Raw genomic sequence first — 16,943 nt, 5'->3', positions numbered from 1 at the left:
TTTGTTTTGCGGGCTCCATGTGGGAGTCGCGCTAGCCTGCCAATGTATATCATGTTTCAAATGTAAATACTGCCAGTAAAAAGCCTGCTCGCCTAGTTCCTGCCAAGGTTCTTCCAGACAACTATGACCGCTCCAAATCCTAATAGCGTACTCTGAAAGCTCCCTTCACCCGTCCTCATGTAAGGAGCGGTTGCCGCATGCCTGGGTTCGAGATTATCTCTTAAAGCTTTACCCGAGCACCGTTATTCAATGAAAAATGTTGCATCGTCACACAATCTTTAAATGGAAGACCTAATATATAGAAGCGTGGACGCTTTCTTCGAGTTTTCTTTAGTAAACTTAAAGAAGTAGCGCACAACAGTGCAAAACTTGATGTGCTCCAGCAACACTGGCACGGCGGCGTCGTGCAACGCCTAGCAACGCTTCCATGCCGCACGCGTGACGGAAACAAACATGCCTGGCAAGACATACCGTGCTCGCGCTTCTCCGCAGGTGGGCGACAGTGCGCATGCGCAAGCAAACGTCACGTGGTTAAGCAGTGAGGTGAAGCACTCGTTCAGGGCCAGGAGCGCCGTGAGGACACATGAAGGTAGCTTTGGAGCTACCTTATGCTGAGGAAGCACTAAGGAAGCCTTCGCCGAAGGCCCCTCAGTAAGGAAGCTTTCAGAGTGGCATAAGATAGCCAAACCGCAATGAAGGCTTCCTTACTGAGGTAAGGAAGATTTCATTGTTTGGCCCTAACTATGACCGAGTAAAAAAAAAACTGACGAGACAAAGGAAAGGATCAGAACAAAAAGTTTCCCGCCGAAGTGACGATCCATTCTTGCTACTGTCGCTCGGGCTGATGAGGCTTTGCGGGCAATGATTGGGACCATCTCGCCGGCACGTTTTCGCCGGTATTTGAGCACCCCACCGTGGAAAAATACTTCCACATTCCTTGAAGCTTTGGCCACCCCACACATGTGAAGGGTGTTGCCTATTTTGCTCTGAAAACGTGAATAAGACGGTGAAGCGCGGTCAACGACACAACAAACTACGGCGCTCGCCTGGCTCCTCTCCCGTGTGCTGTGGGCAAGGCCGCCACCAGTGGTGCGTCCATCGGCGCGTACCGCGCGTATAAAACTCCTCAGCCACGTGAAGAAGCTCATACATATTGGTAATGATATTACCGGCTTTGTCTCTTGACGCATAGATTTGATTCTCCACTGCTTTTAGGCTTCCTCCGTTCCTGAGAGTATGTTCAATTCTATCCACATCATACTTCCTTTTGTCAGCTGTCTTCCGTTGGTAAATAACTTGTAAATTCTGCCAGTTTTATTCTATCTGTCGGGTTAGAGGTTTTCATACAATGGCGTCCCTTAATCAGATATTTATTCTCCGGCGATAGCTTACTGGCATCCAGTCTAACGGAGTTACCACCGACTTCTATTGCACACTCCCTATACATGCCCTTAGGATTGTCGTTCATTGCTTCAACACTAAGGTCCGCTTCCTGAATTAAAGCCGAACACCTCTGCTGTAGCTTGATCCGGAATTCCTCTATTTTCCCTCTTACCGCTAACTCATCGATCGGCTTCTTATGTACCAGTTTCTTCCATTCCCTCCTCAAGTCTTGGCTAATTCGAGTTCTTAACACCCTATGGTCACTACAGCGCACCTTGCCGAGCATGTCTACATCTTGTATGATGCCAGGGTTAGCGCAGAGTAGAAAGTGTACTTCATTTCTAGTCTCGCCGTTCGGGCTCCTCCACGTCCACTTTCGGTTATCGCACTTGCGGAAGAAGGTATTCAATATCCGCATATTATTCTCTTCTGCAAACTCTGCTAATAACTCTCCCCTGCTATTCCTAGAGCCTATGCAATAATCCCCCACTGACTTGTCTCCAGCCTGCTTCTTGCCTACCCTGGCATTGAAGTCGCCTACAAGTATAGTGTATTTTGTTCTGACTTCTCCCATCGCCGATTCCACGTTTTCATAGAAGCGTTCGACATCCTGGTCTTTATGACTGGATGCAGGGGCATAGACCTGTACGGCGTTCAATTTGTACCTCTTACTAAGTTTCACAACAAGACCTGCCCCCCTCTCGTTAATGCTATAGAGTTTCTGTATGTTACCAGCTATATCCTTGTTAATCAGGAATCCAACTCCTAGTTCTCGTCTCTCCACTAAACCCGTGTAGCACAGGACATGCGCACTTCAAGACCTGCCACCCTCTCGTTAATGCTACAGAATTTCTGTATGTTACCAGCTATATCCTTGTTAATCAGGAATCCAACTCCAAGTCCTCGTCTCTCCGCTAAGCCCCTGTAGCACAGGACATGCGCGTTTTAGCACTGTATATGCATCTTTTGTCTTCCTAACCACACTGAGCCATATTATAATCAATTTACTGCCCGCTAATTCCTCCAATAGCACTGCTAGACTAGCCTCACTAGATAACGTTCTAGCGTTAAACCCTGCCCAGGTGCAGCGGTATCGTAGAGGTAGAGCATCCGCCTCGCGGTCGAGAGGACCGTGGTTCGAATCTCGGTGCCGTGCGAATCTCGGTGCAGTACTTGACCACAACCTCCTTTAGGAATACAACAATCAAACCCCGGCCCCTGAGTCTCCAGCAACTGCGAAGCAACTGACCAAGGCGGCGGTCAGACCTGTGACGCAGCAGAGGGTGCTAAGAATCTCTGGGAGAGGATCGACAGGCCGCCATTGGAATCGGAACATTGGAATTATTTCTCAATAAGTTCTGACAATTATCTGGGAACAACATTTGAGTGCTTCAAACCCAGAATATGCCAATAATATTTTCTCATCCAAATTCAATGCCGATTATCAGAAAAATTCATTTGGAAACCCCACAGCGTAAGAAAGGCTCCGAAAGCATGGATAACAGCTGACTCACCGCGCTTGATAAGGCAGAAAGATGAATCGTTTTCACGAGACTAGACACATACGGGATCCGCGTACTTTTAGGAAGTTTCGCAATAAACTGTATAAATCCCCAATTGATGCCAAGCGAAATTACTTCGAAAATTTATTTATTCAGGAAACGTTATAACCCAGTGAACCAATATGTGCGCAGTAACACATTCTTCTTGGTCGTAAATGGGAACATGCACAACCACTCAAATTAGTTATAAACTACACATCGGCTTTACGGCTGACATTACGGAACCAGGGTGTAATGCCAGCATTCATGGAGGCATCATGGAGGTTCCGTAATGCCTCCGTGACTGCTGGCATTACACCCTGGTTCCGTAATGCCAGCAGTCATGGAGGCATTACGGAACCAGGGTGTAGACGAGCCGTATGTAAAAATACTGAAAGATTTCTATAGCGGCTCCACAGCCACAGTAGTTTTCCATAAAGAAAGTAACAAAATCCCAATAAAGAAAGGCATCAGGTAGGGAGATACGATCTCCCCAATGCTATTCACAGCGTGTTTACAGAAAGTATTCAGAGACCTGGATTGGGAAGAATTGGGGATAAAAGGTAATGGAGAATACCTTAGTAACTTGCGATTCGCTGATGATATTGCCTTGCTTAGTAACTCAGGGGACCAATTGCAATGCATGCTCACTGACCTGGAGAGGCAAAGCAGAAGAGTGGGTCTAAAAATTAACTTGCAGAAAATTAAAGTAATGTTCAAGATGGCAGTCCTATCCCAAACGTCCCTAGTATCCGCGTTCTCGGTCTCACCATCTCTACCAACGGCTCCAACGCCTTGGCTCTCAACAAGATCTGTGCCCAATCTCAAAACACCCTACGACTTCTTAAACGTATATCTAACCGTCGAGGAGGACTCAAAGAAGAAAGCCTTCTCCGACTCGTCCAATCCTTTGTCATATGCCACATTACCTACGTTGCTGCGTACCTCAACTGGTACCGGGCTGAGCAGAACAAGCTCGACACCCTCATACGAGGGGTCTACAAGCAAGCACTTGGTCTCCCACATTGCACCAGCACTGAACTCTTCAACCAACTGGGAGTTCACAACAACCTTTCCGAACTCATTGAAGCCCAACAACGCTCTCAGCTTGAACGGCTCACCCATACTGAAACGGGGCGCTTTATTCTGTCCACGCTTGGCTTCACCTACCATCAGCAACAGGGCCCCAAACAACCGATCCCGACCGACATCCGTAGCTGGATCTACATAGACCCTATCCCTAGAAATATGCACCCTGAATATAACAGGGCCCGGCGCCAAGCTCGGGCCGGAGCTATCATAAAAGCCCTTGCCAACGTACCTGGCGTCACATTTGTTGATGCAGCCCGATACTCCCATGGCACACGATTTGTGGCCGTTGCCACACGCGATGGAGCCCTACACCATGCCTGCAGCGTCACTACCCCCACTGCAGAGACGGCTGAAGAAGTGGCCATCGCCCTGGCCACTTTAGATCCCACCTGTCACACCATAGTGTGTGACTCTCGCTCAGCCGTTACTAACTTCAGCAAAGGGCGTATTTGTCCCCAAGCTCTTCGCATCCTCTGCCAGGCACCACACTCTAATGACAGCATAATCTCCCTAACATGGATCCCGGCCCATGCGGGCCCTGTCCACCCCCACCTCCCCAATCTCAACGAGGTCACCCACTCCATTGCGCGAGGCCTAGTCAACCGCGCCGGAGTCACTGGAGATGAGTTGGACACCAGGGACAGTCTGACAACTTATAACGATCTTGTTAAGGCCTTTTACCTGAGTCGCCGAATCTTCCCCCCGCCTCACCCAAAGTTCAGCCGGGCGCAGGCTACCACCCTGCGTCTACTACAAACAAACACGTACCCTTCACCCGCCCGCCTCCACCTTATATTTCCGGACGTCTACACTACCCCCAACTGCCGGTGCTGTGGAATTCACCCGGCTACGCTTTCGCATATGCTATGGGAGTGCCCAGCACAGTACGCACAGACTAACACCACGACTCTCTCGTCGAGGTTGCATGAGGCTCTGCGGAGCTCCGCCCTCGACGACCAAACCTGGGCGACCCAGCACGCCCGCGAGGCGGCGGCGAGGCAAGCCCTCGACGTCCCTTCATGGGAGGCGTAGGCCCGGCCATCATAAAGTGCTGGTTCAACAATAAAAGTTTATTCCTCCTCCTCCTCCTTTAACAGTCTTGGAGGAGAACAGCAATTTACAATAGGTAGCGCGGCACTGGAAGTGGTAATGGAATGCATCTACTTAGGGCAGGTCGTAAATCGGTAATGGTCGAGACGGAAATAATCAGAAGAATAAGCATGGGCTGGGGTGCGTTTGGCAGGCATTCTCAGATCATGAACAGCAGGTTGCCGTTATCCCTCAACAGAAAAGCGTATGATAGCTGTGTCTTACCAGTACTCACCTACGGGGCAGAAACATGGAGGCTTACGAAAAGGGTTCTACTCAAATTGAGGACGACGCAACGAGCTATGGAAAGAAGAATGATAGGTGTAACGTTAAGGGATACGAAAAGAGCAGATTGGGTGAGGGAACAAACGCGAGTAAATGACATCTTAGTTGAAAGCAAGAAAAAGAAATGGGCATGGGCAGGACATGTAATGAGGAGGGAAGATAACCGATGGTCATTAAGAGTTGCGGACTGGATTCCAAGGGAAGGGAAGCGTAGCAGGGGGCGGCAGAAAGTTAGGTGGGTGGATGAGATTAAGAAGTTTGCAGGGACGACATGGCCACAATTAGTACATGACCGGGGTTGTTGGAGAAGTATGGGAGAGGCCTTTGCCCTGCAGTGGGCGTAACCAGGCTGATGATGATGATGATGATGATGATGATGATGATGATGATGATGAGATATCGGTATCAGGGGCGCTATTAGCTAAACTATTGAACAGCAGTTGTTTTTGAGAGGGTCATACTGCGGGGAAAGAGATGGGCTGCGCGGAAGACAAGGACGCAGCAAGGGACAAGAGCTACGATGATGGCGATTGGCCGTGTTCCTTACTACGTCCTTCAGTTGAATTTCGCGCAGTACATTTATTTCCTCGCAGTATTCAACAGCCTTTCTGTGTTACCCGGAAGCAAACCCTATGACCAACACGTCCTCGACTATTATGGCCTGGACGAAACTCCGAGAGCGCCTGTTCATTCGCCACAAATGCTGCTGAAGTTTAGCGTGTGCCAATTTTAACTAAAAATAGTAAATTATGCGACGTTGAGAACATACAAATCCGGCCGATGAATTACAGAGTCAATTTAATCAGCGCCCTCCCTGAACAAATGCACAACCATATTCTCTCGCAAGACGCCTTTCCTAGACGAATGAAACTTGTAAAAGTTAGCCTATTATTTAAAGGCGGAGGCAAAAATATATTATCGAATTTCAGTCCATTATCGATACTTCGTGTGTTTTCTAAGGATATAGAAAAACTGATCGCTGAGCGAATGACATCATTTTGCGAAAAGTGCAACATATTATCCAAGCCACAATTTGGTTTCAGGAAGGGCTTACGAACTGAGGCGGTGCCTTTACCACATAAGGAAGTAATTCGACAGGCGATAGAAGACAGATTACGACGTCTTGGGGTCATCGTAGACGTGTCTAAGGCATGTGCTCGCATCATCCACACTGCACTATATATATATATATATATATATATATATATATATATATATATATATATATATATATATATATATATATATATATATATATATATATATATATATATATATAACGTCACTACGGTTTCAGTGGCATTGCTCCTCTGCTTAAATTGACATATCCCGCAAATGTCGATTCCAGAAAATTGTCAGAGATAACGCAACGTTTCGCATCCAAGCAGCAAGCCTAGCGTACCGTAAGGAAGCATCCTTGGACCTCTGTTATCTAATATTTACATCAGTGAAATTGTAAGCATGGAGGAATCAACTCACCTTATCATGTATACAGATGACGAGAACGTGATATTTACACCTCATTGAAAATCTGACAGATTACGCCAACCGTGTTCTAGCCGGCTAAGCGAGAAGAGTACCGTGATTTGCCTTGTTCTAGACAGCACTAAAACAAAGGCCGTACATTTCCGGCCGAAAAGTCAGGTGAGAAACACTCAAGGCATCTTCAAATCAGTGGCTTCATCATTGACATTGTCAACTCAGCTAAAACTGCTCGGTGTCATATTTGAAGAGCATGTAAAATGAACAGAGCATTTATATTAGGTTAAAAAAAAAACTCGCACGGACTGTTGGAGTACTAAATAAACTACGTTTCTTTTTTACCGACGAAGGTAAAATTAGTGATTGACAATTTTCCTTTCCTGTCACATCTTAACGACTCCTTTCAAGCCTAAGGAAATACACCACAAACTAATATCAGGAAACTATATCTGCCGCAGAAGAAAGCCGTTCGTGATGCTTCCAGCTCTGCTTACGGTGCGGAACCTCTTTTCCTGAGCCTTGGCGTCCACAACACTCATTCAATTCGCACTGTCACGCTACTTAAGCAACGCAACATAGAAATGAAGAAATGTAATAAGTTCATACCGAAGCTATCAAAATTAAGTTTATCTACCAGATATCCCACAAACTCCAAGAGATGGTATGTTGCGCATAGACGAATAAACTACGCACACCAGGAGTTATCTTTTGTGCTACCAACATTGCTGAACTCAAAAAACAGTAATATTTCTTTTTGTGTGGTATCCTTTGCACCTGTGAAATTGAGCACAACTTTCCTTTACCTTTTTTATATTTGCGGTGCCACTGTAGTGGGATGGGAAGCAAGGAAGCATATTTGTTGTACATTAGTTTGGTCAAGCTGTCCAACCGTTAGGAATTTTTTATTTGCATTCATCATGCGTAGACTAATTGACAGTTGTTCCTTGCGCATATTTGATTAGTGATGCGACATTGTTTTAAATTGTATATAAATTATTTGATTTGTTTTAGGCATACTTTTGTAAATGTGCACATACCTTGTAGGGAGCACATGCCCTGCCAAGCCATCTTTTATGGCTTTTTTCCATGCTCCTGAGATCGTACACATAATGTCCAATAAACATTTCATTTGATTTGAATTGATAAGATCACGTTATAACAAGAACTAACTTTGTCTGGGTTTTGTATAAGATTGGAGGCTCTAAACAAAAACTCATAACCCTTGGAATTGTTCTACGTAACACACCAGCACGACTGGTATTTTTTGATGCGATGTGATTTATTATTATTTCTATGCATTGTTCTTATTCAGCTATTGCTAAGCGTATGCAATGTTCAAGTGATTTTTTCCATCACGTATGTGCTTATCTAATGTGTTACTTGCATTGTGCACCCATAGTATGCGCGCCTGTTTTGGTATGAATGGGAAGTGTCAGTACTGCAAATGTAAATGAAATATATGTAAAGAAAAACATTGTTCATGTTGGTACAGATGTGGAAGAGCCTACGAACCATTTTAGTTGAATTGTTCAGCGTCCTAATATTTAAATACAATCTTAGCGTGTATAAGCTTTCTGTCTTTAGTGCATTTGTTTTGTCTGTGCATAGTGTGGCGATCGTGAGCTCATTTGTATGATGGGCGCAGAGATCTTCATTTTTGTTTGTTTTTTTTTCCTTCTTAAGAGTGCAGGTACTACGATGCTGTACTGCTGTTTGCCGCGCCTGTCGTCGGGCCTCAAACATATTCAAGCCACGTTTAATGGCTCTTTGTTATGGTCATGTCTCATGTATTCCCACGAAAGAAAAGTAAAATTCTTTCATTCATACATTCGTTCATTTACGCATGTATGCACGCATAGCAGACGCAAACGCTGTGTCTGTTCCTTCGCCTGTTTCTGTACTGTAGTCGCTTGAATATGGATGACCAGCTAGCCGTTTTTATACCTTATTCGCTGCCGTTGGTGAGATAAGGAAAAAGAAAACGGCATTCGTTTGAAACCACACAAACATTGGCGCAGACTTCCGACGTTGTGAGGTAAATTAAATGGTGAAACTTACGTCCAAGCCACGTGAACCTCTCATTGAAGTTGATCTCTTCTTTCTTGCTGTACCTTGGCATAGCTGCAAAAAACAAAACGACAGAAATGAAGCTAGATGAAACAGGAAAAAAAAAGTAGAGGGGTATGCCCTCTACGAGGAGCCTAGGCACCTCGTAGGTTAGTCTTTGAGAGTGAATGCAGAGCCGGTGCTTACAGGTTTGATGAATATTCTGATATTTATTAATTGTGTTGGCAAGACGTTATGAAAAAACACATTGGAATATTACAAGGTAAACTAAAGCGCACTTTAACAGTTGCGGAGATTAGGCAGATCGTTTTGAGGCCAACACTGCACTTATTACAAAGACGGAGCCGAACAAAACGACACACGAAGAAGGGGAACACGAGACAGCACGTAGGCGCACTAACAACTGAGTGTTTTATTTCTTGACATAGCAATATATAGCTGCTGTCAAAAAACAACAAGAACTAAACAGGGCAGTCATCTGCATCGCACAAGGAAGCGAAGATACAGAATAACATTTCAAGAGTCACTCTCAAGATATGCCAGTTCCTTTGTCGAAAGCGAAACTGAGGCTTCACTGATACATTCAAGTCCGTGCTTTTTTCTCTCAAGCGCTTCCAATATCTCCCTTGTGAGTTGATGGTCAGCTCTGTACAGAACACTGGTTCTACCGAAATCTGGGATGCACTTGTGAGCCTTACAATGCGCACTTATATGACAGGAGAGCTGATTTTCCATCTTATATCTATGCTATGTAATCTGTCATTCGCGTTCAATCTGTCATTCGCGTTGTCAATCTGTGTTCGGCGCCGTCTTTGTAATGATGCTTAACCAACTAGCCCACCAACACATGCTCAGTTACTGCACTTACGTTATGGGCAGTTAATGCACAGAGAAGTTTGTAAAATATATTAAACAATTGGAAGTTTCCGCTGCGCCTATTGTCGTTTCAACTTTTTTACTTGCACTTGTCTGCTTGCTTGTTGTTAAAACTGGATGAAGTTGCAAAGAAACTTGGAAGGATGAAAGTTTGGGCTAGTTGGTATTGCACTGTCTAATATGTTCCAAGCACGAACGAACACCAGACGACGAGTAACAAGGACAATACAGCGTAGACTCAGCAGCATTAGATCAGGGCTGCATCAGCATATTTTCATTGTGATCTATTTTATGTATGGTCGCCCGATAATGGAGTTTGGCTGCGCTTTGTTTTCTGGCGGACGTGTCTACGAAATTCGGCTTCTGATCCTATAAGAACGAGAGGCTATACGCTTAAGTCTAGGGCTTCCTAAATTTGTCGTTAACGATATCCTGTATGAAGAAGCGCGTCTGCCTTCTCTTCTCATGTGATTTCAAATCCTAACAGTACAAACCTTTCTAAAGATACACGAATCACCATAGAGGAGATCACAATATGTTTTCATTAATGAACCGGTCTCATTTTTTAACTCACTGTAGTATCACTCACGTTGCCAACAAATTGTTCTCGCTCAAAAACTATTGGACTCAATAAGCCATTCTTCTACGCGAGGTGGCTTTAGTAAATTCCTCGGTTCCAGATGCTAAAACTGACTTTGATGATATTTTTTTCCAAATGATGGTAAACATCTTCTCTATCAATATCTCAATAGTATTCTGGATGAACACATTGCACACCTGGATACAAAGACCGCTATAACAACCGATGCTTCAGTCTGTGAAGAAAAGGCAGGTGTGCGCATTGTATCACCGCATCGCAATTGGTCTTTTTCGATTCGCCTATCTGAATTCACGCCTTCACGCCTTCAGGTGGAATTGTTGGCAATTGCCTTAGCTTTACGCTAATTACCACCATCTCTGCCATCAGCAAAATTTTTAACTCATTGCCCGTCTGTCTGTTTTTACTGACTCCACCCAAATTTTCAGATTCTTTAAAAACTTTCTATTCTGCGTAATAATCTTCTCACTCGATCACTTCAAAATTACAAAACACAATCCGAACTAGCTGCTGACGTAAAGTCAATCAAATATGGCCAGAAAAACATTGAAACAAAAATTACTGGTCTGCAAAATCGCTTAGATTTACTTGAAGAAAAATTTAAAAACATCGACCACGTAACCAAAGAAATCTCAGAAGTAAATGAGAAGGTAAATAGTACGACCTGTCGCTTGGAATCGCTTGACTTACGCCTCGTTGACTTTGAAGACAGATCGCGCCGTGATAACCTAATATTTCGCGACAAAAGAATCATGGCAAGGAACCGAGACCGAGTTAATATCAACGATTAAATCATTCTGCGATACACTTCAAGATGACGCCCTCCATCGCGCACATCGCCTCGGCCCTTTCGATCCTAACAAGTGTCGCCCCATAGTTGCAAAGTTTTCCCATTCGAAAACCGGGGAGCAAGTGTTCGCGCTGCGCGATCAGTTCAAACAAAATAACCTTACAATTAGCGAAGACTTCTCGGTTCCCACCCGCGTTGCTCGCAAAAAGTTAATCGAGTTCGGTACCAGTCACCCCGGTTCCCCCAACTTCAATCTCCGCTACAATAAATTGTTTCTGAACAATAAATGTTATATTTATGACGCGTCTACCGATAGCATCCGTGAAAGAGCGCAGAGTGCATCTGGCCCATTACAGAATCTTTCGGCTCCACTACGTGCGTTACAATAGGGAAGCGTAAGGGCTAGTGGCCTAACGTCACAAAATGCTTTACCTTACTTGCCTATTAGTTTTACAAATATAAGAAGTCTTGTGAATAAATTTCATTCTGTATCTTCGGCAATCGACACGTGCGATACAAAAATGATTGCCTTGACAGAAACTTGGCTTCCCTTCCTGGACATGTGCGTGATTATGATACTTCCTGTTGCCGGCAATTTCGCTGTCTACTGCTTTGACCGATCTGCACGTCGAGAAGGAGGCGTCTTTTTTGCAATTTCTAAAGATATTCCATCATTTACTACGGATATTAACACTGAACTTGAAACCACGTGGGCTTGCCTAATTCTCGGTCACACAGAGATAATCCTCGGCGTTTGCTACCGCTCACCCTCGTCATCTACCACTTTCGCTGAACAGGTACACGTTGCTATTAATCTAATTTTTTCCCGTTTTCCTACAACACCGTTATTCCTACTGGACAATTTTAATTTTCCCAAATTAATATAGAATACGCATCCACCCACCATAAAGCCTTTTTCCGTTAAGGCTAAAGATTTCTGTGAAATGTGTTCCCTGTTTTCAATTTCCCAACTTGTGACTCAGCCTACCAGATCATCAATCAGAACCGCTAACACGCTCGATTCAATCCTAACTAATCGACCAGAACTTGCTTCCTCTATAACATATCTACCTGATATTAGCGACCATACCTTACTGACATTCGGTTTAAAAATCTGCTATCCCAAAAGGACAAAAGTTAAGAAAGTAATACGCGAGAACAAGAAAGCCAACTTTGAAGCCGTTAACAATGAACTATCGTCATGTATTCAAACATTTTTTGTTGATCTTGAGAACTGTACGGTCCAGTCAAATTGGTATATATTTGTAGACCGAATACGCCTATTAGCTGAATAGTTCATTCCTAATCGCATCATCACTTCTAATCCTCAATCCCCTTGGTACAACTCTTATATAAAGCGCCTATCTAACAGAAAAAAACGTCTCTATCGCTTCGCTAAATCATCTGCAAGTGAAACAACTTGGAAAACCTATAACGTTGCCAATCATCTGTACTTAACTGCACTAAAAATGCTAAAGACAATTACTTATCCCATACATTACCTGACATGCTTACGACAGATATCCGAAAGTTTTGGCGCGTCATCAACCCGTCTTCTGATAGCTCGATCACTTTGAAAGACGGGTCAGGTGAAGTTATTCCAAGTGAAGCTTGCGCAAAAATTCTCGGTGAATCATTTGCAAATAATTTTTCCATATCATCGAACATTGATCTACTAAACACAGAACACTACAACTATCTCATTATGCAACCCATAGCTCTTGACTTTTCAGGTATTGCTAGGCTGATTGATGATATGCCTTTAAACTCAGCTCCCGGTTATGCCACCATTAACAGTAAATTTTTGAAAAACACTCACTCATACTGTTCTGTAATACTTGCTAATATTTTCCAGCAATCAGTAAACACCTGTACTCTGCCTGCTCAATGGAAAATAAGGAAGGTGGTTCCATTGCATAAGCCTGGTAACAAAAGCTCACCCCTGAATTACCGCCCGATTTCGCTTACCAGCACCTGTTGCAAACTTCTTGAACATGTTATATTTACTAATCTCGTTAACTTTCTTGACTCGAACTCATTTTCACCTCTGCTCAACATGATTTTCGCAAAACATTCTCATGTGAAACCCAACTAATATCTTTCACTCGTATATTAAACTGTATTTTAGACCACGCCTCGTGTGCCGACTGTGTATTTTTAAACTTTATGAAAGCATTCAAGGTTTGCCACCAACTGCTGCTATTCAAGCTGGGTCTTTTAAACCTTGACAGTAACCTGCTGAAATGGATTGAGTGTTTTCTTACTAACCGTCATCAATTTGTTACTGCAAATAATTATGATTCATCATTGACTGAGGTTCGTTCTGGTGTGCCTCAGGAATCAGAACTAGGGCCCCTACTTTCCTGATTTATATCAATGACCTACCTTCTTCATTGACATCTCAAATTCACTTGTTTGCTGACGATTGCGTGATATATCGTGAAATAATTACTAACGGCGACACTAACGCTCTTCAGTCTTACTTGGACTATGTGATTGATTGGTGTAACACTTGGCTTATGGAACTTAATGTTAATAAATGTAACGGTATGCGCATTCAGAGGAACACCAGTACTCTTCCTACTTACTATCTAAATAAAGTTCCTCATACAAATACGTAGGAGTTCTTATAACAGCAAAACTAACCAGGAACATTCACACTGACTACATAATAATTAAAGCTAACTGCATGCTCCGTTACTTACGCCGCAAGTTTTCCAAAGCACCACCATCCCTAAAATTACTACATTACCAATCATTAGTGCGTCCTTAATTAGAATACGCTGCAGCTGTGTGGGACCCATACCATGAAAACCTTATTTCTTCACTCGAGCTTGTCCAAAATAACTCAGTCCGATTCATACTTTGAAATTATAACCACACCGCTAGCATAACATCAATGAAGGACAATCTATCTCTTCCAGCACTTGCATCTCGTAGAACAATAGCACGTTTGACACTGTTTCACAAATTTTATTATCATTCCTCCCTTCACAGTAACTTCATTTCTCAGCCTCATTACCTATCGAGCCGCATCGGTCACCGCCATGAGGTCGGCCTTCAAACATGCAAAACCAGCACTTTCAGTCAATATTTTTTTCCCAGATCATCACGGCAGTGGAACTACCTTCCCTGTCAAATTGTATCTATTGTCGACCACAAACTGTTTCGTAAGGCATTAGCTAATATTGTATAATTAGGAATTACTAACATGTTACTTCATTTACTTTCCGCACTTACAAGCGAGTAAGGACGACACTGGTTAACATTGTACTAACAGCAATTATCAAGATGCTTCTTTGTTTACATTGTCTGTCGTACATACAAATATTGGGCAAGATATTACATAGTATTGTATAATTAGTAAATACTAACACGCTGCATTGTTCATTTTCCATACTTTATTGTTATACTTCCCGTTTTCCCACTCCCCTCTGTAATGCCTCCGCGCCTTGAGGGTACCATAAATAAAAAAATCAAGAAGAAATTAACACCCAGACCCTCCCATCTCCCAATCCCCCTCCCTTAGGGCTCCGCAACCCGAGACTCCCGAACACAGGGTGGAGGACTCGAAAACATTCGACAAAGCAAAGATAAGCTGGCCGAAGGTGGTAACCCCCGCTGTTTCCATAAAATTAATCCAGAATGTAAAAAAATAATAGCCGAGAACGAACTCCTAAGAGAGAACCTGAACAAAATCAAACGTGCGTTGGCGTTCTTAAAAGAACGCCAACGCTCGCAAAGTTCTGAACTGACATTGAACAGCATGAATAAAACAAGGACATGAAGAAACACCGATAGAAAACGCACTGGCGCAAATCTCGCAACAAACGCAAAGCATGCAGAAATTCGAAAAGCAGCTTTACCTAGAATTCCAAACATTAAAAGCTAACCGAACGAATCAATTGTAAGATTTAAACAAACGGCACGTAAAAGTAGGAGCGTAAGCCCGGGTCGAGCAGACGGCGTCGTCAATTAAACACAAGTGAAAGCGAGGACAATGGCCGGTAGCCTAACATGCATAACAGACCGACTCAAAATATGGTACTGGCATTGCAGTAACAACCACGGACTGGTCGATTTAGCGAAACATTGCCTTCTGCGACAGCTGGCTCGATAACGCAGAAGAGTGGGCTGCTCACATTCTGGAGGCTCACGGCAGCACTTCTAAGCAAATCAGCCTTAGCACGTAAAACTCCATAATTGTAGCCCTTCTCCGGCAACTATGAGATGGCATGCGGGGGCCTACTAGGATGTGCAAAAGGCAGATACTAACTCGGAAACTCAGAATGAAAATAGCAGAAATAACTGAAAAGGCAAACTATGCTAGAAAACTGGAAACCGAAACGTGGGTACAGTTTTGCGACTCCGTCAGAGGCACATCCAACAACAGTCAAAACATGGCCAATATTTCCAAGCATGCTGGAGCCGGAGGTTGCGAAAACGGTCACCAACAGGAAACTAATTACGCTTGCCGGGAAGTTCAAGGGCTCGAACAAAGGACTCAAAAACTTGCTTCGGGAGAACTACGTCGGCTCGGAAACCGTGGCTCCAGTCAAACTGAATTACAATCACCCCGCAAATGGGAAGCTAGACGCTTTCGAAGACCGGACTTTTCGCAGCAATCCGCAAGACGGAACACCACCCCCGGACCACAAAAACTAGCTTATGCAATGCTACAAAACCTTAGTGAAGAGCATCTAGAAAATCTGGAAAGGCCACAGTAACACTGCCGATGCAACGGCAGGAATTGTCCATATTCTTATGCCGAAGGTCGGAAAAGCCCATGGCCTGCAAAGCCTGGGCTCCGTATCTCTCACCTCATGTCTAGGAAAACTATTTGAAAAAGTCATACTAAGTAAATTAACTAACCACCTAGAAGGAAACGGCTACCTGTCTGACAACATGTACGGTTTTAGGCAGCATTTATCCACGCAAGACAAATTTGTAAGACTACATGGCGAGGTGATCAACTACATGCCAACAGGGGCAGAACACGTAGTGGTGGCACTACATTTGAAAAGCGCCTTTTACACCATGGAACACGACTTTATTTTGCAAGAACTAAGCAATACGGCGTGTGGAGAAAAAACCTGCAACTACATTCGCTCCTTCTTAACGGGCCGAAAAGCTACAATAGGGCTAGGAGATGTTCGATCTGAAACTCTCAGGATGCCCAATCGTGGAACTCTTGAAGGCTCACTACTTTCCCCTTTGCTCTTCAATATGAGCATGAACAGGTTAACTAAAGAACCGGAACAAATGCGGGACGTACAATTCGCGCTTTACGCAGATAATATCGCGATTTGGGTAACACAAGGATCCCTGCGACACAAAGAAAGCGTGCTACAAGAGGTTATACAAACGGCACACCATTTTTTCAGTAAAGAGCGTAATGGCTTGCGCGCCGGCGAAATCTGAATTCATCAGAATTCACGGCAGAGGACACTGCAAAGCACGATTCTCGCACCGGCTCGACGGAGAAGAGCTCAAAGAGGCACAAACAATGCGTATACTTGGTACTCGGGTTCAAAGTAACAGACGCGCAAATAAAACAATCACAGCTCTGCGAACAACAGTGAACTCTCTAAATTGATACGAAGAATAACGAAGCATCGTAGCGGCTTTAGTGAGCCCGCAACTTTCAGACTTGTTCATGCCTTCATCATCAGTCGCATTACATACAGCTTCCTTTACCAGCAATGGTGTAAAATGGAACTGAAGCAGATACATGCCCTTG

At 44.0% G+C, this 16,943-nt stretch overlaps 1 protein-coding gene across 3 annotated transcripts in view; it reads right to left on the bottom strand.

Annotated features, from left to right (window-relative positions):
• LOC135912446 (dual oxidase maturation factor 2-like) overlaps positions 1-16,943 on the bottom strand; it is a 513,017-nt gene that overhangs the window by 228,312 nt on the left and 267,762 nt on the right. For all 3 annotated transcript variants that reach the window (XR_010567670.1, XR_011511602.1, XM_065444889.2), the window contains exon 4: positions 8,931-8,993. Coding sequence is in view for 1 of the 3 variants with exons in the window: in XM_065444889.2 (XP_065300961.1) it covers positions 8,931-8,993 (63 nt within the window). In the remaining 2 variants the exon portion in view is untranslated. The remainder of the gene's footprint in view (positions 1-8,930; positions 8,994-16,943) is intronic.

The sequence above is a fragment of the Dermacentor albipictus genome, chromosome 1, assembly GCF_038994185.2.
Source record: "Dermacentor albipictus isolate Rhodes 1998 colony chromosome 1, USDA_Dalb.pri_finalv2, whole genome shotgun sequence".
NCBI classification, from domain to species: Eukaryota; Metazoa; Arthropoda; class Arachnida; order Ixodida; family Ixodidae; genus Dermacentor; species Dermacentor albipictus.
This window is presented reverse-complemented; position numbering and strand designations above follow the sequence as displayed.